Genomic DNA, 25,566 nt, shown 5'->3' with positions numbered 1-25,566 from the left:
TTTACAATAATGTTCCAACATAATGCAGAACATAATGCAAGATTAGCAAGTTTGCAGATGATACTAAGATTACTGGAGTTGCGGATAGTGATGAAGATTGTCAGAGAATAGAGGAGGATATAGATAGGCTGCAAAATTGGGCGGAGAAATGGAATTTAACCCGGACAACAGCGAGGTGATGTATTTTGGTCGAACCAATTCAGGTGGGAGCTATAAAGTAAATGGCAGAACTATCAGGAGCATAGACACACCGAGAGATCTGGGCGTGCAGGTCCACAGATCCTTTAAAGTGGCAGCACAAGTGGAAATGGTGGTAAAGAAAGCATATAGCATGCTTGCCTTCATCGGACGGGGCATTGAGTATAAAAGTTCGCAAATTATGTTAGTTATATAGAACGTTGGTTAGGCCACATTTGGAATACTGTGTCCAATTCTGGTCACCACACTACCAGAAGGACATGGAGGCTTTGGAGAGAGTACAGAAAATGTTTACCAGAATGTTGCCTGGTATGGAGGGTATTAGCTATGAGTAGAGATTGAATAAACTGGGATTGTTCTCCCTAGAAAGACGGAGGCTGAGGGGCAACCTGATAGAAACTTATGAAATTATGAGGGTTATGGATAGGATAAACACCTTTTTTTCCAGGGCGGAAATGACAATTACAAGGGGGCACAAGTTTAAGGTGAGGGGATAGGTTCAGTGAAGATGTAAGGGGGAGGTTTTTAACAGAGGGTGGTGGTGGCCTGGAGTGCACTGTCAAGAGAGGTGGTTGAGGCAGATACATTAGCGACCTTCCCACCCTTCCCCCCTCCCCCCCCCACCACAAACTGATGCCTACTTATTTGTTAAAAATAATATTGCTAACTGTACAGAGTTGTTGTTGAGCTCGTGCACAATATCATACTAGTCTTTTTTTTAATTATTTTTTTTCTCTTCTCTTATTTCTATATATATCTTACTCTGTGTACGTAACGAATTATACTTTGTTCAAAACCCAATAAAAAACAATTTATTTAAAAAAAAGACTTATCTGGATAGGCACATGAACAGATGGGGTATAGAAGGATGCAGGCGGTTGATCTAGATAGGACACGTGAATGGCGCAAGCTTGGAGGGCCGAAGGGCCTGTTCCTGTGCTGAACGTTTCTTTGTAACTAATGGTTCAAGCCACTGAGTCATCTACCCCTGAAAGAGATTGCACGATAACAAGTGGCAGCTGGAACAACAGACGTTTATACATTTGCAACTCTAAATAATTCAATTCATAAATAATTTGGTAGCCAGTTCATTGTTTATTATCAGATACAATGGATGTCTAGGAATATGTTACAAGCTGGACTCAAATTGAGGGTTTTGATAGTTAATAATAAATATCTGGGAATAATTTACATGCTGGAATCAATTGAGGAATTTAGATGATTTATATATCTAATAACTGATACACGGGAACGGGTAATAGGCTAGAATCTAACCAAGGAGTTCCAATGATTCGTAAAGAGAGTAATGAAACCTGGAAGTGAGCCACAGTTTGGAATCTAAACAAAATATTCAGATAGTTTATATATAAAATGATGGAACCCAAGAAGAGTTGGAAGGAATTAAATATATTTTTTAACTTTAGAGTATCCAATTCCTTTTTCCAATTAAGGGGCAATTTAGCATGGTCAATTCACCTACCCTGCACAGCTTTTTGGGTTGTGGGGGTGAGACCCACACAAACACAGGGAGAATGTGCAAACTCCACACGGACAGTGACCCGGGGACGGGATCAAACACAGTTCCACAGGGCCACGAGGCAGCAATGCTAACCACTGCGCCACCGTGCTGCCACTGGAAGGAATTAATTTAAAGTGTTCAGATGAAAGAAGAATGGAGTTCAAGATATTTATTGCCATCATCTAAAACCAAGATCAGAGAACAGCCTTGGCAGCTTTTCTCCTTTTTTGATTCTGATTGTATATGATGGATTTATTAAATTTGGAGTTTGTTTGGATGCAGTTGTGGTTATTGTGGAAGATGCCATTGCCATTTGCTACTATAATCCACCAATACACAGCAATGGATGTACCAGAGCACAGATATTCAAACTATAGCCTGTGATATCTTTGCAGGACAGAAACATTGTAGCATACGTGGAGTTCTAAAATTAAAACTGAACTAGTTTATTCTGGTTTGACCTATATACATAAATACACAAATGGCTACAAATGCTAATGGATCATTTGAAAGTTGCAACATTGGTTCTATAATATAATTTATTTTTACTTTCAGGTTCTTCTGGTTGGAATTTTAGGGGGCTAGCAGATTGAAAAGGGCCGCTCGTGGTGCTGTTGTCTCAATGACAAATAAATCTTAAATTGGATTTTATAAAAAGGAAGTCTTGCCTTTATATAATGTCTTTCATCATGTCCCAAAGCATATTACAATGAAGAATTAGTAAAGTGCAGTCACTGTTGGAACATAGAAACCATGGTGGCTAAATTGCGCACAGCAAGCTCCCAAAAACAGCACTAAGATAAATGACCATTTTGGTGATGTTCATTGATTAATAAATACTGGTTAGACAACTGAGGAGAATTTCCCTGCTCTTGTCCAAATATTACCTCAGAATTCTTTACATCCACCTGAGAGGACAAACGAGAGGACAGTTTAATATCTCAACCCAAATATCTCACCTCTGATAGTGCAACAATCCCTCTGTACGGCACTAGTGTGTCAGACTGGACTGTGTTCAAGTATCTGGAGTGGGACTTTAACCCACTATCTTCACACTCAGAAGCAAAAGTGCAATTAACTGAGTCATGGTTGACAACTGAAGATCTGTAACTAACCATTGGTTCTACTGCAAGCAAATGAATAGGAACATAACTTTTCAGGGCTGATTTGCCCCACCTGTTCACTACAAAGAACCAATGCAACTGAAGTGTGCTTCACCCACCCACCTGTTCCTTAAGTTTGCCCCCAGTTCCTTGGCTATGGCCATGTCATGACCATATTTTCTGAGGTGTCCCTGCCTATTGGGAAAATTAGTTGGGAAGTCAAGAATGATCCCACCTGCTCACAAAAACAGCTCTGTTAGACTAAGTTCCACACCCACCATGCATAGAAAACCCTGTAAATCCCACAGCAGAACTGAAGAGGCAGAGACCAGGCCCTTTTATCCTGACCCCCGTGCTGAGGACACAGAGTGCACTCTAGGGAGTACGAGACCATGAAAACCGCTCGTTATTTGTGGCCCAAAGGGCTACATGAAATGCTTCTAAGTGCCCTAGTAAAGCAGAAAAAACTGATGAACCAAGATTTCAGCCAATGTTTAAGTTGGTAGAGGGGATGATTGGTAAATAAACTGTGAGCAAATTCCTTGTTTTTTGTGCATTGCAGACCTGCAAAAAGGTTCTTTCGGTCATTTCTGAATTTCACCGCTCTATTGTTATTACATGTGTTTTGATGTGTTATTGAGCCAGAAATGGCTTTTTAATGTCATTATAAGTGCTGTCCCTATTCTTCACCCTCTCTGCAGATGTAAAAGATGTAATTATTTGGGGAAACATCGGCAGAAGTGTATATATTGATCTGCATAAAGCGCGTGTCAGTCAATTTGAAAGTGCCATCTGGGGACCACCCGAGTTCTCACGCCCTGTACTGGAGATGCTGCACGATAAGTAAGGAAAATACTTTTTGTCAGAGGGCAAGTTTGGACATTGTGCTACACTGAAACTTTTCCCGCTGCTCTGCTCCATAGCATTTCCAGCAGCTCTGGTGCCTAGAATTATATAATTAAGCTTATGTTATTAGGAACAAAATGCTTCTGTAAAGAATGTATTGAAAGTGATACAATCAAGTCAAAGCTCCCATTTTCTCACAAAGTAGGTGTTCGTAATGCAGGGTATCTGAAACAGCTACTAAGTTACAAGAGGGGTGGGCTGGGGTGGGGGATTCCCCATTGGAATATAGCTGGTGGGATGGTCCAGGAATCTCGAATGCTTCCACAGGTCATGGAAACCCTCTTTGTTTTGTCAGACTTTCAATGACCCTCGCTCTATTATTCTGCTTTTTCCATTTACATCTTGTCTGGATCCAACTTTTGTTTATTTACATGTCCAAAATGGTAGCACGGTGGTTAGCACTATTGCTTTATAGCACCAGGGACCCGGGTTCAAATCCTGACTTGGGTCACTGTGCTGAGTCTGCATGTTCTCCCGTGTCTGCTTCAGTTTCCTCCGGGTGCTCTGGTTTCCTCCCGCAAGTCCCGAAAGACGAGCTGTTAGGTGAATTGGACATTCTGAATTCTTGCCCAGTGTGCCTGAACAGGCGCTGAGTGTGGCCACTGGGGGATTTTCACAGTAACTTCATTGCAATATTAATGTAAGCCTACTTGTGACACTAATAGAGATTATTATTATTAAATTCTCACTTCCATTTACATTCCATCATCATCTTGATATTCGTTTTATCTCTCCTGCCCTCCATCCTATTTCAGATCTTCTCCTTCGTTCTTCTCTCGTCCCCATTTTCTCTGTTGTTATACTTGCCTCACTTGAGGCTGTCCACCTCTAATATCTCCCTATTCTGCTGAAAGGTCACCAACCTGTAATATTGGAAAAAATTTAATCTCTTGATGGAAAATGGAGTGAAGTTTGGTACATACTGAGGATTAAAGCATCGGAATCCCAATTTGACCTTGCTGACTTTCTCATTTGACTGGCGGGTTTCAATGTATGTGAGAAACATAAGAACGTTAAAATAGGCGCTAAAGTAGGCGATTCCGCCCTTTGCAGCTACTCCACCATTCCATAAGATAGTGGCTGATCTGATTGTGAATTCCACTCCCCTTTCCTTCCTTCCCCTAAACACTTTATTACCTTGTAGATCAAAACCTGTCTAACTCAGTCTTGAATATAAACGCTGTCTGGGGTAGAGAATCTCAAAGCTTCCAGGGACAAGTGGATAGGTGATGATAATATGTAAAGTAGCAATTGACTGAAGTTGAAACCCCACTTTCTGGCTTCAATAATGCCAATGCATGGGTTACCTGAACTGTATCAAACTCACCAAGGTTTTCAAGGCAGGAACACAGCAGGATTGATGTGGACTATGAGATTTACAGGCTGTAAAACCTTTCAATAAAGAATTATATTTGCCAAAGAAAAAGACCTTTGCTCATAGAACTGACTCCAAGTATGTACTTTCACTGCTTTCGAGGTGATTCCAACATATTGGAGGTCATTTCTGCTACCCTGGACTTATTGGGCCAGTGTCGTTTTAGGAAAGCTCTATTTGCACATTTTGAGGCTTCTGAGCTGCACATATGACCCATATGCAACTTTGCCCTGGGCCTTTTTCTTTTTCAGGCATAGTTTGGGTTTGCAGTACAGTTTGCGAGCTGCAACGGAGTACAGGAGGTGTGCAGGTGCAGAGGTATACTGGTTAGAAGGCCTGTTTTAAAGCCCCATAAAACTACACCTCTAACCTCCACATCATTCCCCATTACATCCCATGCTCCCTCAGATCCCCACAGCCACCGCCATGCTCCCTGAGATCCCCAAAGTCACCTCCATGCTCTTTCATATCCCTATGCTAGCCCGTGTCTTCCACATGCGCACTCAGAATCCCCATGCCAACTTCATGCTCCCTCAGATTCCCATGCTATCCCTTGACCCTCATGTATCCTCTGTAGTCACTCACCCAGTATCGACTATGTACAATTCTCAGGAGCCATGCAATAGCAATGGGAATTATTTCAAGTTAAGATGATAAACATTAAACCCCAAACCTGTTACAATGTAATAAAACTCTTATTTAAAAGTTTGACATCATTCCATGACAAGCTTTCAGTACTATTGCTGGAATGTTGTCAGGGCCAGTAGAAGGCCAGTGCTTTCATCTGTTTCTTGATATTACGTGGAGTGATTCAAATTGCTTGATGACTGGCAACTGTCCTGGCTTGAGACAATTCACACCTCTTTAACCTGTGATTATCCCTCTCCAGTTGCACCGTCTGGACCTGTAAAGGCTTAATTGCCTGCAAAGACTCGCATTCAAGTGTCATCTTGCATAATTGAATTTGTCTATATATGTGTTTGTGGAACCCATCGCTTCATTCATCTGAGGAAGGAGCTGTGCTCCAAAAGCTAGTAATTCGAAACAAACCTGTTGGACTTTAACCTGGTGTTGTAAGACTTTTTACTGTTCATTGAGTAAATTTGCCTTAACCTCTTGTTCACAGAAGTTGGATCGAGGAAAAGTTGATGGAAGAAGTCCATTCCCATCGACCAAAAATCCAAGCAGCAGTGAAACACGAACTGGGTCTGTCTCGAGCCTCTGCTATACACAAGATCTTGCATTGGTGGTACTTTGACTCGCCACTGGGGGAGCTTGTATCTCTTGGAGTCATCAGTCATGGTGAGCCATCTCCTTTTTTAGAAATAACGTGGGGCCAATTTGTCACTGATACACTGCTCCTGATGATGTACTGGAAATGCGCCACTTCCACGTTCTTGCTTTTTCCCATTATCCAAAGAACACTTAAAGTGCTGGGGCCATGCAAAGGAGATAGGTGCAATCACGTGGTGGGGAGGATTTTCAGTGGTGAAAGCCACCATCAGCTGACAATGCTGCAGTAAAAGTGGGCTATAAAAGAGCCTCCTGGAAAAACGGAGGCTCTGCAACACAGCCAAATTTTGTTCCTATCTAGCTCCATTGCTTTATCATAGGGATTGAGAGCAGAAAGGTGCACATTTTCACATTACATTGATTTCATTTTATTCATGTGTCTATTATTGCTATTTGTTGAGACTAACTTAGTCAGAGAGTTCAATATACACGCACGCTTCATAGTAGGCAACCCATTAATAGTTACACGGCAGGTAGGGACATTTGTTCACTATTGAATGCCCATGCTATTGTCCAGTGTTGTACTCATCACTCTGTGGTACATGACTGAACTTGCAGACGCAGCTGGTGCTCACTTCTATGCCTTGTACGGATATTATCTAAGATCTTTCTCAGCTGCATGTGAACTCAAAGCCCTGTAAAGACTCTGCCAGCCAACACCCCGAGACCGACATTTGGACAACACTTAGCCCCCTCATTTTCTTAACTTGACTGAGCACCCCCCACCCTCCCACACACACACCCAGGACACCATACACTCCACTATTCTATGCCCCCAACTTCACTCTTGGATCCTATTTCCAATCCTCCATGTCCTCAACCCAGCTCCATACCTTGACCAGCATCGCTGATGCACCCTTGTTTTTTGTTTCTGTTTTTTTTTAAAAAACAATTTAGCGTAGCCAATCCACCTAGCCTGCACATCTTTGGGGTGTGGGGGCAAAACCCACACAAACATGGGGAGGATGTGCAAACTCCTCGTGAACAGTGACCCAGAGCCGGGATCGAACCTGGGACCTCGGCGCTGTGAGGCAGCAGGGCTAACCCTCTGCGCCACCGTGCTGCCCTGATGCACCCTTGTTGATACCGAGCTTCCATACAGACTGCCATTCACTTGCACGCATAGAGTTATAAAAGGAAAACTACTCAAATAAAAACACAAGAATGTTGCAAAAAGTTGGAAGGTCTGGCAACATTTGTGGAGAGAGAACCCAAGTTGATGATTCAAGTCAAATATGACTTCTTTGGAACGAAAGGAAAGTAGAAATGCAATGGATTTAACGTTGTTGAAAGATAGGGAAGGAGATAGAACAGAGGGTTAGTCTGGAATAGTTAGAAGGCAGGAAAGAATAAAGAGTATGTAGATTGGTAATGGTTGTATCGAAGCAACATCATTAATCCAGAGTGAGTGTTAATGACAATGAACAGCTCTGACAAAAGCAAAATTACAAAACAAAATACAGACTGATACTTGTCACACAAAGAATCAAAATTGAGGACCGGGTTCATGGTCTGAAGTTGTTGAACTCAATGTCAAGTTGCGAAGGCTCAATTGTATCTAATCAGAAGATGAGGTGCTGGTCCTCCAGCTTGTGTTGAGCTTCAATGGAGCATTGTAGCAAGTGAGGTTAGAAATGTGAGTATGAGAGCAAGATGGTGAATTAAAATGGCAAGCAACTGGAGGTTGGATTCATGCCTACAGACTGAGCAAAGCTGTCTCGCAAAGCAGTCAACCAATCTGCATGTAGTCTCTGTAATGTAGAGGAGACCACATTATGAACAGTGAATATGGTATACTAAATTGAAAGCTGCACAAGTAAACCATTGTTTCGCTTGGACGTTGCTTGTGGCGATTTTTCCCACTATGATTGGCACGTTCCTCAATTGTATCCTACTCACTTCCTGCACTTTTGCTCTCATCTATTCCCCTCCCTCCCAGAATGATGATAGGGTTACCCTTGCCTCACTTTTCATGCCAGTAACCTCCATATTCAAAGGAATATCCCTCATCAATTCTGCCACCTCCAGAGTGATGCCACTACCAAACACATATTTTCTTCCCCTCTCCTGTCAGCATTCCGAAGGGACCATTTCCTCTGTGACGCCCTGGTCCACTGCTTGAACACCCCCAAAATCCCATTCCCTTCCTATGACACCTTCCTATGCAATATCACCTCTGTGTAGGTGGTGGTGTTGCAATGGTGTTGCATTTTGTAGATGGTATACACTACTGCCACTATGTATCAGTGGTGAAGTGAGTCTATATTTAAGGCGATGGATGAGGTCCTAATCAATGCACACTGCTTTGTCCTGGATGGTTTTGAGCTTCTTGAGTTTTGTGGGAGCAGCAATTATCCAGGCAAGTGGAGAGTATTACATTACACTCTTGACTTATGTTTGTATGGAGGGGAAAGGAATAGAAGGAAATGCTGATAGGGTTTGATGAAAAAAAAGGTGGGCGTAGGCTCATGAAGAGCATGCACATCAACACACAACAATTTGGTGGAATGACTGGTGGGGAAAGTAGAGGGCAGCCAACCAGCGGAGTTTCCCTGCCATATTTTCAAACATTTTAAAAACAAAAAATTAAGGAGCAGATCCTATGAAGATAATTCAGAGCCCGCTGCACCAGCAACTTCAGTTCCTGAGGTCACCCGATCAACACAGATTTACAAACCAAACATCCCCGTGGACGCAGAAACATCCCCCCCAACGGACATGGGAATCCCCCCCCCCCCCCATCCCCCCCAACGGACATGGGAATCCCCCCCACCCCGCTACAGATCTCCCCAATGAAATCTCTCCATAATGTCCCCTACATTGTCCTCTGGCACTACTCACTTCCTCCCCAGCGAACTGTACTTACTATTCAGTCCTGACAGGAACTGTTCGCATTTGTCAGGACTTGTTATAAATCCTGCCAACATGACGTCACACCAGTGTGGGGGGTGGGGGGGTGGATCCTTCTGTAGGGGGATAAATACAAAGGGGAGGCCGAATAATGACATCCAAATGTAAAGTCATGGGGTTCCCAACCTTACATGGTAGGAACTCCTTTACATCATTGGTGGGGACAGGGCTATCTCAATAGGAATACCCGCCAGACTAGCTTGGGACTCTATTGGATTCTGCTGCTTTCCCGCCTGCCGAAAACAGGGATGTTTTTATGCTGTAAACACAATGTAATATTGATTATCACCGTCCCTCAACAAATTGGAAATCCAGACATACATAACTTTAGAAAGAGATTTGAACCCCCAGAAAAGAAACACCACTAGATTTCTGATTTTAAAACTTTTACAATACCAAACAAACTAAAATTAAAATCAACTATACATTACATAGGAGGCAACTAATGCACTAAACTACAGAAAAGATATATCCCATTAATTTCCTAACAGTACAGAATTGTAGTGTTCACTTTGTACCAGTTTAAAGTGACTCCCTGTTTCACAGAGTCATGACTTCAGTGTCCATCAAAAGTCATTTCCCTGAATTCTGCAAATCCCCAAACCAACTTCTAACAGCAAATCCCACTTCAGTGATGCTTTATTCCAGCTGTATCAGGGCAAATTTTCCAGTTTTCTTAAATCTCTACTGATTCCATATCTGCCACCATAGAACAGGGCCGCCGGGGCGGGGGGTCCCGGCGTGTTGGAGTGGCGTGAACCACTCCGGCATCGGGCCGCCCCAAAGGTGCGGAAGTCGCCGCACCTTTAGGGGCCAAGCTCTCACATTGAGGGGATAGCCCCGCGCCGGAGTGGTTCCCACTCCGCCGGCTGGCGTGAACGGCCTTTGGCGTCACGCCAGCCGGGGCCGAAAGGACTTCGCCGGACGGCGTAAGTCCGCGCATGCGCCAGAGCGTCAGCGGCTGCTGACGCCATACCGGCGCATGCGCAGGGGAGGGGGTCTCTTCCGCCCACGCCATGGTTAAGACCATGGCGAAGGCGGAAGAAAAAGAGTGCCCCCACGGCACAGGCTTGCCCGCCGATCGGTGGGCCCCGATCGCGGGCCAGACCACCGTGGGGGCACGCCCAGGGGTCAGATCCCCCCACGCCCCCCCCAGGATCCCGGCGCCTGCCTGCTCCCGCCGGTTAGGTAGGTGGTTTAATCCACGCCGGCGGGAGAGGCTTGTTAGCGGCGGGACTTCGGCCCATCGCGGGCCGAAGAATCGCCGCGGGGGGCCCGCCGAATCTCGGGTGGCAGAGAATTCGGGACACAGCGGAGGCGGGATTGACGCCGGGCCCGGGCAATTCTCCGACCCGGCCGGGGGTCGGAGAATCCCGTCCCATGTTCTCATCCACATTCAGCCTGTTGATTAACAGAGAACAGCCTTCTTTCCTGCTGTCCATGACAGCAAGTATCTCTCCCATCCTCTCTTTCTCTCGTTCTCTCGCACTCTCTCTTACAGTCTTCAGAGTCTCTGGGCTGGATTCTCCGTCCCGGCGCACAAGATTTCTGGTTCAGCATGCCGGCGGGATGCCCCGTTACGCCGGCTGGTCAATGGGCTTTCCCATTGTGGGACAGCCCCATGCCATCGGGAAACCCCCGGGCTGCTGGCAAAATGGAGCATCTCGACGGCGGAGAATCCAGCCCTCTGAATAAGTTAGTCTGAGTGTCCATCCTATAGCAAAAGCTAGCTGCTCTTTCATTTGTGTCCAGGTGCGAAGACTGGCATGTGTGTTTCAATAGAACATGACTTGTGTACCCTGTCCCAATGGCAAACAGCTCACATAGTTTTTTCATTGGGCACAACCAGCAGGAGATGTGCGGCAGAATCTGTCCCGTCGGACCTGTTTTCTGGTGTGGCACGCCTCCACCAGCAGCAGGGTCCTCCGGCCCACCAGCTGACCAATGGTGTTTCACACTGTGGCCACCCCCACGCCATCGGGAATTCGTGGGTGTGAGTGCGCTGCCGACAAAGCAGAAGATCCTGCCACAGGTCCCTCTCAAATTCCATTTTATCATGAATTAAAAATGACAGTTTAAAACGTGGCTTATAAAACCTCGCACTCTTATCACATTGCTCCTGGTTTTCTGACCACTGCCTGAAGGTCAATTCTGTGCTGTGTTTGGGAAAGGCTCCTGTTCATAAAGTTATTCCTAACATTTTTATTTATGAATTTTTTGCTGCAGTGTCTCAGTTGCTCAACTAGTGGCAGCAGAGGCCCAACTGTAACATGAAATGAAGTGATTTTTGTTAAGTGCTTGGCCTTCACTTTGTACTTTCTCACATCTGCAACTTCCTGCCCTTTTCCAACCTTCACTCACACTCTTGGAACCTCAATTCTGGTGAGGTAATGTTGATGCTTCCACATAATGTTAATTCCACAAATCACATATTGAGGGGAGGATGAATCTGAAGCCAGCCTTTTACTTAAGCCAGATTTGTTTCCAAGATTGGGGTGGCACGGTGGCGCCGTGGTTAGCACTGCTGACTCACGGCGCCGAGGACCCAGGTTCGATCCCAGCCCCGGGTCACTCTCTGTATGGAATTTGCAAATTCTCCTGTATCTGCGTGGGTCTCGCCTCCATGACCCAAAAAGATGTGCAGGGTAGGTTAATTGGCCACGCTAAATTGCATCTTAATTGGAAAATAAATTGGGTACTCTAAATTTAAAAAAAGGTTTGTTTCCAAAACTATAGAGTAAAAGAGATATATTCCTCTAGTTTGGAACCCCTCCAGCAACATGTGAATTGTTTTTATACTCTTGCAATGATTACCTAATCAGGGTAACTCTTCTTTATTACCAACTTACAGCATGCACTCCATTGCAGCTCAATTTCAACAAGAATAGATTCCCTTTTTTTTGAAAGCAGATAAAATAAATGCATTTTAATTTAATACCCTGGGGCAGCAGGGTAGCATGGTGGTTAGCATAAATGCTTCAGAGCTCCAGGGTCCCAGGTTCGATTCCCGGCTGGGTCACTGTCTGTGTGGAGTCTGCACGTCCTCCCCCTGTGTGCGTGGGTTTCCTCCGGGTGCTCCGGTTTCCTCCCACAGTCCAAAGATGTGCGGGTTAGGTGGATTGGCCATGCTAAATTGCCCGTAGTGTAAGGTTAATGGGGGGATTGTTGGGTTATGGGTATAGGGTGGATACGTGGGTTTGAGTAGGGTGATCATGGCTCGGCACAACATTGAGGGCCGAAGGGCCTGTTCTGTGCTGTACTGTTCTATGTTCTATGTTCTAATTTTTTTAAATAATCTTTATTCTTGTCACAAGTAGGCTTACATTAACACTGCAATTAAATTATTGTGAAAATCCCCTAGTCGACACACTCCAGCGCCTGTTTGCGTACACTGAGGGAGAATTCAGAATGTCCATTTCATCTAACAGCAGGGGTGGGATTCTCCGACCCCCGCCGGGTTGGAGAATCCCCGGGGGGCAGCATGAATCCCGCCCCGCCGCTCTGACGCCAGCTGCCACATTCAGGCGGGGGCAGGGATCACGCCGCGCCGGTCGGAGTCCGTTGGCAGCGGTCCCCCCCCCCCGGCAATTCTCCAGGCCCCGATGGGCCGAGCGGCCGTTAGTTTCTGGTCCCACATGATCTCACACGGCAGGACCTGGCTGATAGGCCGGCTGGTGCGGTCCTCGGGGGGAGGGGGGGCGCGAGGGGATCCGGCCTCGGCCGGGGGGGGTGGCCTGGACCACGATCAGGGCCCACTGATCTGCGGGCGGGCCTGTGCCTGGGGGCACTCCTTCCTTCCACATTGGCCCCTGTAGGGATCCGCCATGGCCGGTGCAGAGAAGACACCCCCTTATGCATGCGCTAGAATACGTTGGCCGGTCTGCACATGCGCGGAACCACGTTGGCGGTTCTGCGCATGTGCTAACTCGCACCGGCCCTTCGCCACCAGTTGGCGTGGCACCAACCCCTCCGACGCAGGCCTAGCTCCCGAAAGTGCGGAGGATTCCATAACTTCCGGTCGGCCCGACGCCGGAGTGGTTCACACCACTCTTTGCTCCAGCGTCGGGCCATCGCGGGGATTCGGGAGAATCCCGCTTCAGGTCTTTTGGAACTTGTGGGAGGAAACCAGAGCACCCAAGGAAACCCACGCAGACACGGGGAGAACGTGCAGATTCCGCAAAGTCTGTGACTCAAGTTGGGAATCGAACCTGGGATCCTGGCACTTTGAAGCAACAGTGCTGACCACTGTGCTACCGTGCCAACAAAAGCTTTTAATATAACTGAAGACATAGATATTAAATCAAACATGTTTAAGATTCCCATTATGAATCTCAACCTCTTCTAATACATTTCACTACATGTGTTCCTTTTGGGGAAACAATTTGATGGCTTATATCAAGTCACTGGATCCCAGAGCTGTCCTTTTTCTTCACATTTGTTTTCGACTTGCAATATCAATTCATAATCCTTTCTCAATTACACTCTTTGTGGAGTGTATATTATCCCACAGGGATCGATTGACAATATAACATTCTATTAGGGCATTTTCTTCATCATTTCCTCCCATCTAGCATTTCGCCTAATGTTTTAGATAAAAAGAATGCCATGTCAACCACTACTACTGGTCCGAGAGTCTCTGCAGTCACGTCATTTTTTTCTTCTCGCTTCCCAAACCATGGACAATATTGTCCTTTTTCACCCACAAGAAATATTATAAGATGTGCTGCACTTGAAAACCCATCAACAAGGCTTGCATGATGTGGTGAATGTAATTCACACTGTATTGTATTGTGTTCTTGTGGGCTCTGTGAGCCGTTGCGCGGCTCTGCCCACAGGGGGAGATGAGGAGCTTGTACAGGGCTCCACCCTCGGCTCCGCCCATAGCTCCACCCATGGCCCCTCCCACTACCGGAAGTATAAAGTGCTACAACTGAGCCTGCCCTCAGTTCTACTGGTCACAGGCAGGCTCAGTTGTAAGTCTATTAAAACCACAGTTTACTTCCAATTGTGTTCTGAGTGAATTGATGGTCACATCAAATGAGAGGCGTCACTGGACACAATCAATTTCATATTCTTAGGGTCACCCAAAGACGGAAACTTCAGTACATATTTCTCCATCTTTAATTTTTTTCCCATGTTTTGATTGTTTGCAAGATGTCCTGGAACTTGGGATGGATGTTTTATTTTAATAGCCAGGTCAGGAACATCAAAGCTTGCATCCGGCTTCATTTGTATGCAAAACCAATTTAATTGTCCAATTTGACGCCCCAGCTACTTCATCTCACCTCGGGCCACTAACCTAGCCGAGGCCTTAGAGGTTCCATTTAGTACCAACCCCCTCAGTGTTCATGCTTTCCCCATCTACCAGATGCCAATTTGACAGTGCCAACATGTGCCGAGGCAGTGCCAAGAGGAGGACTCTAGTGGGAGCCCTGTTTGAGGGGGGTGGCATTGGTGTCTGGTAGATGGGGGGGAGCACGAATACTGAGGGGGTTGGTACTAAATGGAACTGTGCTGGGGACAGCTCCGATGGCATGTTCCCACTCCCCCTCCCCCGTGGCTATATATACCTCCACATCATAGGCATAGGGAAGATGCTGGAATCTATCATCAAGGAAGAAATTGCGAGGCATCTGGATAGAAATTTTCCCATTGGGCAGACACAGCATGGGTTCGTTAAAGGCAGGTCATGCCTAACTAATTTAGTGGAATTTTTTGAGGACATTACCAGTGCAGTAGATAACGGGGAGCCGATGGATGTGGTATATCTGGATTTCCAGAAAGCCTTTGACAAGGTGCCACACAAAAGGTTGCTACATAAGATAAAGATGCATGGCATTAAGGGTAAAGTAGTAGCATGGATAGAGGATTGGTTAATTAATAGAAAGCAAAGAGTTGGGATAAATGGGTGTTTCTCTGGTTGGCAATCAGTAGCTAGTGGTGTCCCTCAGGGATCCGTGTTGGGCCCACAATTGTTCACAATTTACATTGATGATTTGGAGTTGGGGACCAAGGGCAATGTGTCCAAGTTTGCAGATGACACTAAGATGAGTGGTAAAGCGAAAAGTGCAGAGGATACTGGAAGTCTGCAGAGGGATTTGGATAGGTTAAGTGAATGGGCTCGGGTCTGGCAGATGGAATACAATGTTGACAAATGTGAGGTTATCCATTTTGGTAGGAATAACAGCAAACGGGATTATTATTTAAACAATAAAATATTAAAGCATGCCGCTGTTCAGAGAGACTTGGGTGTGCTAGTGCATGAGTCACAGAAGGTTGGTTTACAAGTGCAACAGGTGATTAAGAAGGCAAATGGAATTTTGTCCTTCATTGCTAGAGGGATGGAGTTTAAGACTAGGGAGGTTATGTTGCAATTGTATAAGGTGTTAGTGCGGCCACACCTGGAGTATTGTGTTCAGTTTTGGTCTCCTTACTTGAGAAAGGATGTACTAGCGCTGGAGGGTGTGCAGAGTAGATTCACTAGGTTAATCCCAGAGCTGAAGGGGTTGGATTATGAGGAGAGGTTGAGTAGACTGGGACTGTACTCGTTGGAATTTAGAAGGATGAGGGGGGATCTTATAGAAACATTTAAAATTATGAAGGGAATAGATAGGATAGATGCGGGCAGGTTGTTTCCACTGGCGGGTGACAGCAGAACTAGGGGGCATAGCCTCAAAATAAGGGCAAGTAGATTTAGGACTGAGTTTAGGAGGAACTTCTTCACCCAAAGGGTTGTGAATCTATGGAATTCCTTGCCCAGTGAAGCAGTTGAGGCTCCTTCATTACATGTTTTTAAGGTAAAGATAGATAGTTTTTTGAAGAATAAAGGGATTAAGGGTTATGGTGTTCGGGCCGGAAAGTGGAGCTGAGTCCACAAAAGATCAGCCATGATCTAATTGAATGGCGGAGCAGGCTCGAGGGGCCAGATGGCCTACTCCTGCTCCTAGTTCTTATGTTCTTATGTTCTTATCCCTGGAGTGATCCCCTCGACTACCTCACACCTGGCATGACTACCTCACACAAACATTTGGGGATAATTTGATGGAGGGGCCCCTAAGAATATTGAAATCAATTCAAATTCATTCAAATAAGGTCTGTGCCCTTTGTGGGTGTGAATCATGTGATGTTGTTGGCGAGGGTCAGGGAAAATCAGGTAACGTGATCTCTCCGGCAAGAATCACGTTTTCCGATTCTCGCAAGATTTTCCGTCCACACCACTGATCCGCCGTATGGGGAGTGCGGGCTCAAGATTGCACCCTGGATCTCGGCCAGGTCGCAAGGTTGGGCGAGGCAGACACGTAAGACATTTGGCGCATGTAAGTAGGTACGGAGTGTCAATCAGATGCTGATTTACACTCCAAGGAAATTGTGGCCCATTATCCCTGGCTGTGGGCACCATACGGAACAGGCACTGTCCCTGATTTTGGGAGCAGATTCATTTTCATTGTTCAACTGAACTGAGAAACTAAGGCCTACAAGGGTAACTAGACTTTTAAACAGTGCTTCCTTTGCTGAAAAATGCTTCAAAATTACGTGAGTTGGTGACAGATGCGGTATAAATGCACGCCGTAAATTTTCCAGTTCCGCCCACCATGGAAATTGTCACCGGCGGGATGGAAAATTTGACCTTCAATTTAAAGGCCCATTGACCTCAGGCGGGAATTTCTGGCCTCAGGGCGGCCAGGACTGGGAACTGGGGCCCCTCCGCCAACACCCCCCCCCCCCTCCCCAAAGTCTTTTTTTCTTACACAAATGTGTCAAGTAGTGCACCATGAGAGGTAATTAAGTCCCTCCCCTGCACCCCTGGTTAGTGAAAGTCATGACTCTGTCACATTCAGCTGTTACAAGGCAAGAACCTAAGTATTTTAAAATGCATTATATTATGATCTTGTGCTTTAGGTGAATTCGATATTCCACGGAATATCATCTTCTCCATGCCAGTTAGATTCTGTGGTGGAAAGTGGGTGATTCAGACACAGCTTGAGATCAGTGAAGAGACAAAAAACAAACTGAAGTACATTGCTCAAGAGCTGAAGTTGGTAAGTTCTCAATTGCAACAGAAATTTACTTGACCTTGCCTGACAAAATACTCCTTATCCCACATCGGTCTGATGGTGGACCTCAGTGCAGTGTCAGTACAGAATGAGCCATGGTTCAGTTGGCAGTACTCTCACCTCTGAGTTAAAAGGTTGTGGGTTTGTTTGCCACTCCAGGACCTGAGCAGAGAAATCAAAGCTGTAACTCCAGTGCAGTGCTGAGGGAGTGCTGCACTGGCAGAGGCAGATGACATGTTAACTGAGGCCCAGTCTGCTCTCCGAAGTGGGTGTAAAAGATTTCAGAGTATTAGTTCAGTGTCCAGACCAATATTTATCCTTCAGATACACATCACAAAAAAAGCAAAAATCTGGTCATTATCACATTGCTGTTTGTGGGAGCTTGCTATGGACAAATTGTCCCATTTCCTGCACTTCAGCAGTGGCTGGATTCCAAAAGTACCTCATGGCCTGCAAAGCATTTCGAGACATCCAGTGGTTGTGAGAAACACTCTATAAATGTGAATCTTTTTATTTATTTTTATCTTCAATCATACTTTTGGCTACATGTGTTCATTGTTCCTTATGAGGCGTTGAGACAAATTTTGTCCGAAACGTCCTGTAATAATAATAATCTTTATTAGTGTCACAAGTAGGCTTACATTAACATTGCAATGTGCTGATTTAGCTCACTGGGCTAAATCGCTGGCTTTTAAAGCAGACCAAGGAGGCCAACAGCACGGTTCGATTCCCGTATCAGCCTCCCCGGACAGGCGCCGGAATGTGGCGACTAGGGGCTTTTCACAGTAACTTCATTGAAGCCTACTCGTGACAATAAGCGATTTTCATTTCATTTTTCATTTTTCATTTCAAAATCCCCTAGTCGCCAAATTCTGGCACCTGTTCGGGTACACAGAGGAGAATTCAGAATGTCCAAACGTGCAGACTCCACACAGACAGTGACCCAAGCTAGGAATCGAACCCGGGGCCCTGGCACTATGAAGCAACAGTGCTAACCACGTGCCGTCCAACATAAAGTGCCGTGGGACATTTTACTACATTAAACATTGCTTTATACATGAAAGTTGTTGTTATTTGATAGAGCTATTTTTAAAGAGCAGAATAAACTGGTACGGAGATACATGATGCATTTCTCTGGCATTTGAGACGGGTAAAGCAGTTGTACAATTAACATACATCACGAATACCAGTACATAAGCTCTGAATATATACGTGTGCCTGTGCCAGATCCCATTTGGCCAATACTACGTGTGCTTGACGGTGTCAAATTGCAATACCATAACATCATTGTGCTTTGATTTCCCTTCAGGTCAGGCCATTAGGTTGAAAGTAGACAGCAGTTAGGCCATTTAGCACTCAACTCTGTGCCAGCACTTTCCTCCACTTGAGACACCTTCTCTTCTTCAACTGTGATCTAATCACCTCCTTGCCCATCTGCCCTCTAAGGAGGATGTAAAAGATCCCACAAGACTATCTGAGCAAGAGCAGGACTGTTCTTACTGGAACCCTGGTTAATTTTTATCCCTCAACCTATATCACTAAAAACAGATCATCTGCTCATTATTTCATTTGTGTTGGCACGGTGGCACAGTGGTTAGCACTTCTGACTCATGGCGTAGAGAACCCAGGTTCGATCCCGGCCCCGGATCACTGTCCTTGTGAGTTTGCACATTCTCCCCATGTTTGCGTGGGTTTCGCCCCCACAAGCCAAAGATGTGCCGGATAGATGGATTGGCCACGATAAATTTCCCCATTAATTGGAAAATAAAAGAATTGGTTACTTTAAATTAAGAGTATATATATTTCATCTGTGTTTTGGGGAGTTTGTTGTGTGCAAATTGGCTCCCACATCCCATAATACTCTATTGGCTGTAAAATGCTCTCGGACATTCTGAGGCCATGAAAGGTGCTATATAAAAGCACATTCATTTGTTTGTTCTCTCTTGCTTTCCCTCTCTTTTTCCCTTGTTGCTATATTTATTTGATTATAAATATGGCAGTCAACATGGTCGCCTTCCTTAATCCTAATTATGTTTACACTTAGAGTCGCCAGGTATCTCTCGATACCGCCACAAGGTTCAAACCCGAATACTGATCAAAGAGCCAATACGCCAGTTAGTTAGTTCAAAGTCAATACTATTTATTTACACACACAGTAAGATCTACTGATGCACAAAGTACTACAAACTAAACTACCTCTAACGCTAACACCTATACTTAGCTTCGGGTGCCCATTCAGTCAGAGGAACAATGGCCGTTGTTCGGACCTGAGGTTGTTGGGTTCGAAGAGGTACAGGAGAGAAGCTAAGGTCGTTCATCTGGTAGCGAGCATTGACCTTGAACTTACTTGCTTCTGGTGCAGCTGGTGGAAGGGTCTCTCCGCTTTGATAGCCAATTCCAAGAGAGCGAATCTCTCGTGGGGGTTCCTTCTTATACCTGGAGGGACTTTGCGCGCTTTTAGGCGGGCCTTAAACTTGGCCCCACTTAATTAGGCCACTTCCCGATCATTGCTATCGATCTTGACCAATAAAGGGGTGGGTGCCCTGATGGCTGGGCGTGCCCTAGGTGGGCGTTGGCTTGGCTTTGTTTACGCTTTCGGTTTGGGGAAGTGGCGCCGGGATGTCTGAAACAGTATGGGTTGCTTGAGTGTCTTTCCTTTGTTCCCGGAGATGGGCCATCAATATGCTAATTGACCTATTGTTTCAATTCCGTCTGGGAGCTGTCTCCAATATGCAGGCAGGCTCTGTGCCTGCTTGTTTTCCTGACATTGTCCACAGTTCCCTACATTCTTTGCGAGCGCCATTTTGTATTCTGGAAGTGGCCACCCCAGATGGCTGCACCCTTATTCTCTTTTTCTCTTGCTCTCTCTTTGCCTGTTGATGCAAAATGAAGGATTCTATTGAGCTTTTTGCCAGCTTATCAGATAATGCTGGTTGTTTTAATTACCTACATTTCTGTGCATCGGGGTCTATCTGCTCCTCTATTCCATTTAAAATCCTACCATTTCAGCTGTATTTCTCCATTCACATTTAAGTGCAGGCACAGTAGTGCATCTGTACCATGTTGTGATGAGAGCTGGGCCAACAACCTCACAGACAGATTTAAAAACAAGAGTGAGGATTTTTAAATTGATGTCAATGGTAATTTCGAACCACCCAGGAAATACGCCGGTGGGGCAGATGGACTTACCTTTGTGGAATCTGCCAGAACAATCAGAGAGGTTCTAGAGAGGGCAAGCTGCTATAAAGCTGGTGAAAATGGAGATGAAGCCGTTACAGTCCTCTAAAATGACCCAGCAAGGCTGTGGTGACAATTGCGAGAAGAATGTCTCTCAGGAGAGTAGTAAATGTTGATTTTGACACCACCACCTACACTCTGTGAACAAATTACAAAATCGTGTTGTTTCAAACTTTGAACTCAAGTCAATTTTTTTCCCCCATTCTTCTCCCATCCCATAGGAACAACGTTTAAATTTCAACCCTGTGACGGAAAATGACATGGAATCACTTGATCAAGATCTACAATTTGAGAAAGAAACCAAAAAGAAACGATCAGTCTTGTTTTAAAAGGAGGATTCAGTTATAGGGAAGAAGAGCAACCAGATAGGTAGCTGCCCTTCAATCATTTGGTGACACTTTATATAAAAGAATATTAACTCAAGAAAATCACAGGAATTTCAGGTTACTTAAAAGGCTTTTCCATTAAAACCATCACAGAACACCTCAGTTTGGGAAGGTGTATGCTATAGGAGTATGAGCAGTAACTTAACCTAACCCCAACACAAAGGAGGCAAGTTCTGCTAGTTCCCCATGACCACAGACCAGCCCAACCCAAAGGTCCATCACTTGTCAAATGTCTAGAATTATGACAAAACAGGCAGTAGACATGTGTTCTCTCACAATTACTGCGGTAGGGGGGGGGGGAGAAAGTGGGCTCTGTAGTACCTGTTTTCGTGGACACCATAAGCTTCTTTAGGTTTCAAAATGACTTCTGTCACAAAGCACACTTGTCACTATATTGGTAAATGAGTTAGCATGTGCACGGCACCGTGGGAGGAGTGAGCAGATCATGACATCAGCCAGTATGAAATGCCGATTTAATGCCAGCACTGCCATTTTGGAGTTCCATGCTCCAGCCATAACCTCCTAAAGCTGAATACTCAAGTATTCAAGAACATGAAGAACCAGTCACCAGCATTATTTAAAGAGATTATCAACTACTTGTTAGTTGCTGCATAATTTATTCTGGTGGTTGCTACAACTCAACATATTTTGGGTGTTTTTGGAAACTTGTAAAAGATTGGTTTCTGCACAAATCAGTTGCTTCCAATCATGGGTGGCCTAGTAGGGCTCCCTCGTGGCATTGAGCATGACTGGGGGTATGTGTAGAGGTCACGCAGAGCAGAACAGTTTTCTTGAAGTGGGAGTTGGAGAAGAATTATCCACAGAGGGTTCAAGAGAGTAGATCTGTTGAAGAGTGGATTACAGAACTGCTGCCTTGGGAGCCCCTTTGTGCACCTGTATTCAGTGCCATGATAGCAGCAGTCTGAGCTTCCTTGGCAGCAAGTTGAGATTTCACTACAGCACTCAGACATTGGGTGGATGCTGCTTGTGCTGAAATCAATCATCAGTTGTTGCATTATGGTTAGCTCTATGGGTCTGTTGAAGGTAATAGGTTAACATTAGAAACTTCGATTGAGGTCGGTTGGCTTCCTTCTGTTGAATTTCTCAAGTTCTTCTCTCATGTGTTACAGGATGTGAATTGTGCCATATTTATACTGATTTCCAACTCCCCGACATGTGACCCCCAATGGAACAGACTGGAAAGGGCTTCATTCACTGAAATCACAATTGTTAATTGTTACTTTGTTCATTAAAAAAGATATCCCACTATTGAGACATCTTTCAAAATGTGAGTCTAGCTGTTGAGACCGCTTTAAAAAAATAATAATTCTAAAAACTTGGGATTAACTTTGATATCATTTTAAAATTTGTTCATATTTTCTTGAATATTTTTGTTGAAATGGTGATTGTCAATTACTTCATCAGGTACCAGGAGTAACTGAGCGTGTGAGGGACCAACGTCATTTGAAATACTGTAAACTAATGTCCCTTCATGATTTTATTATTTTGCTGATTTTTATTGATTCACCTCCTGTGTGCTACTTGGTTTAATCATTTGTTCAATGCACCTTATCCTGAAGATGTCAACATACACCGTTATGAGAACAAGAAGAAGATTCCTAGACTCACCATTGCTCCCCATGCTCAACAGAATTAATGCATCATCCTGACTAACCATTTGTGATCCAATGTCCAGGGGAGGTAGGGAAACAGAGAGGAACAAAAAGCTCTTTAATTAGTCTCAGGGGGAAAATGTTGGGACATTCACAACTGACAATTGAAGGCATCAAACAAGCACCGGGAATCTATGGTTATAATGTATGTCCAGATAAAGTGAACCAGATCAAACATTCTAGATCAGTTCACTGTCAACAACAATGTTCTCTTCCCTCTGGAAATGATAATGTCCATTTTAAAGAACTTTAGCATAACCACCAGTAATCCATTTTACAACCAGCTGAGAAAGAAAAAAGTCTTGTAACATCTAACGGTTTAACGGAACCCTTTGCCTATCTACGATCTCCAGTACTACGTCTTAATTTGGAATATCTTGATCAGATCTTCAATATTCAAACCTTTCATAACTTTAAGACCCTCAATGATATGCTGCCAACTTCCCACCCGCCACACGCACCCCTCACACACACACACATCTTAAACTGATTGAAAATGAGTTACTCTATTACCCTTTGTCCTCTCCCTCTACAGCCTCAATCAACCAGTTGTTGGATGCAGAATTAGACAAACATATCCTGAAGTAACTCAAGTTGAGATATTATCTTAGTAGTGCATTCTTTTGAATAACAATAGAAACAAAGTTAATTTTAAAGTTAATCATTATTCTGCAGGCTGAATTTTAAAGTGGGGCATAATAATGCTATTACCACTAAATGAAATTTTTCCTTTTACTCTTTTTTTGGGGCTGTGGGCATTGCGAGCGAGGTCAGGATTTCTTCCCATCCCTAATTACCCTTCAACTGAGTGACTTGCTCGACCATTTTAGAGGGCAGTTAAGGATCAACCACATTACAGTAGGTCTGGAGTCACATGTAGACCAGGCCAGGTAAGGACAGGAGGGTCAAAATTCTCCGGCCATTGCGATTCTCTTTTCCCGCAGGGTTCCTGGAAGTGTGAGGTGGCTTTAATGGCAAATCCCATTGACCAATGGTGGGAATAGAGAAACCCACTGGGGGACTGGTGAATCTTGCCCTAGATTTCCTTCCCTAATGAACATCAGTGAACCAAATGGCTTTTTGCAAAAATGAACAATAGTTTCCGGGTCACAGCTACTGAGATGAGAGATTCTCACTTTAATACAAAACCTGCTTAGTATCTTGGAAATAATACTTGGCAATAGATTTGCATTCATGTTCACTGTCCACATTTTTTATTTTGTTGCCGCATAATAAAAGCAATTGTTTGGCTTGAATCTGTGTAGATACTTATTATTAATTTCTGTTACCTGGACAGCAGCCTTCAGACTAGAAATTAAGGATTTGATACAACTGAGTAGCTTGCTGGGCAATTTCAGAGGATTTTTAAGAGTCAGCTATGTTGGTCTGGGTTTTGAGTCACAAATGGACCAAGTTGGATAAGACAGCAGATTTCCTTCCCTAAAGGAAATTTAATGTATGGGGCAGAATTTTACACTCCACCCAAGGTGTGTTCTGAGTCAGTGATGGGTGTAAAATTGAATGGATGGGATTCCCCCCCCCTCCGAGAACCTGCCTACCCAAACCCAGATGCAATTTCACGCTTGGTTAGGCCGGGCCTCCGGTGGGAAACAGTCCCTTTCACCTATTAAGAGTCTTTTTCCTGCCCTGCCTCAGTTTTCAGGCTGGCGGGTGCAGTTAGGTTAGGAAACTGAGAAAAGTTATTTTCTCCGTGTCGGGCGTGAAGTGGGTGGACCAAGAAGTGAAGGTCCCCCAAGGCTTCCCCTACACTCCCTCTCTCCCCTGATATCTTTCCAACAGTCCCAGGACTGGCCACTGCAGCACTGCGCTTGGCCAGGGTGGAGAGCTGTTGGCCAATCTGATTGGCTGACAGCTGTCACAAACGGGACTTCCTTCCAAGGACGGGCGGCCCATCAATGCTCAAGTGAGCATTAAATGGCACAGATGTGGTGTGTTAGGCGTGGACTGCCGTGATGACAAGCGTTGATCGCTCTCCACCTTTAAAACTCTAACCATAACGTCGACAAGAGGACCATTAATGCAGGAAACCTGGGAAATATTTCAAAGGTGGTAAAAACAGGGAAGGAAATTAAACATGATCTAGAATTTGTACAAAATGTTGATGCAAGAAAATGAAAATTACAACACAGAAGAAGACCCTACACTTCACCCAGACTGTTTGTGGTTGTACTTCACAAGACTGGTAATCCTAATTCCATTTGTCCAGTTTCCATTTTATTCCCTTTCCTTCAGCCACCTATTCCATTCATAAATATTGACATTTATACCATAATGCATCCACAATTTAAAAACCCTCCCAGCAAAAAAAAAACATCTCTAGCTGCTCTCTGTTCTAAATCTCTTACATTTAATCTTATGTCTATGTTTACTCTTTGAGGCAGCACAGTGGTAAAGTGCTCCCTCACAGCTCCAGGGTCCCGGGTTCCATTCCGGAGTTTACACTTCCCTTGTCTGTGTGGGTTTTCTTTTGGGTACCTCCCACAGTCCAAAGATGTACAGGTTGGGTGGATTGACCATGCTAAATTGCCCCTTAGTGTCTAAAAGTTTAGGTTGGGTTACTGGGTTATGGGAATAGGGCATGGGCTTGGGTAGAGTGCTCTTTCCAAGGGCTGGTGCAGGCTCAATGGGCCGAATGGTCACCTTCTGCACTGCAAGTTCTATGATTCTATTCTCAATTACTGATAACAATATGAAGAAGAAATAGAGATCCATTTATCCAAGTTTGATGACGATATCAATATAAGTGATACAGTTTCTGTGGAGGGTCCCCCTATTACAGGGGTCCCTGGAGTGTCCACCATTACAGGGACCCCTTTTACAAGGGTTCTTGTAGGGTGTCCCCCTATTACAGGGGTCCCTTGGGGGGGGGGGGGGGAGGGCAAGTTGGGTCA

The 25,566-nt window shown here is 44.8% G+C and overlaps 1 protein-coding gene across 4 annotated transcripts in view; it reads left to right on the top strand.

The window, feature by feature from the left end:
• The window catches only part of mdh1b (malate dehydrogenase 1B, NAD (soluble)), a 68,425-nt gene extending 44,515 nt beyond the window's left edge, over positions 1 to 23,910 (top strand). For 3 of the 4 annotated variants that reach the window (XM_038787446.1, XM_038787455.1, XM_038787451.1), the window contains 4 exons: positions 3,522 to 3,663; positions 6,228 to 6,403; positions 17,204 to 17,343; positions 22,112 to 23,910. In XM_038787446.1, the coding sequence (XP_038643374.1) occupies positions 3,522 to 3,663; positions 6,228 to 6,403; positions 17,204 to 17,343; positions 22,112 to 22,234 (581 nt within the window). In that variant the 3' untranslated portion in view covers positions 22,235 to 23,910. Of the gene's footprint in view, positions 1 to 3,521; positions 3,664 to 6,227; positions 6,404 to 17,203; positions 17,344 to 20,816; positions 20,965 to 22,111 lie in introns of all 4 variants that reach the window. The other variant, XM_038787448.1, reaches the window with a different exon arrangement.
• The last annotated feature ends 1,656 nt before the right edge of the window (positions 23,911 to 25,566 follow it).

Source organism: Scyliorhinus canicula, chromosome 2 (assembly GCF_902713615.1).
Source record: "Scyliorhinus canicula chromosome 2, sScyCan1.1, whole genome shotgun sequence".
Classification (NCBI taxonomy): domain Eukaryota; kingdom Metazoa; phylum Chordata; class Chondrichthyes; order Carcharhiniformes; family Scyliorhinidae; genus Scyliorhinus; species Scyliorhinus canicula.
Note: the sequence above shows the minus strand (reverse complement) of the source record. Positions and strands in the feature narration are given on the sequence as shown.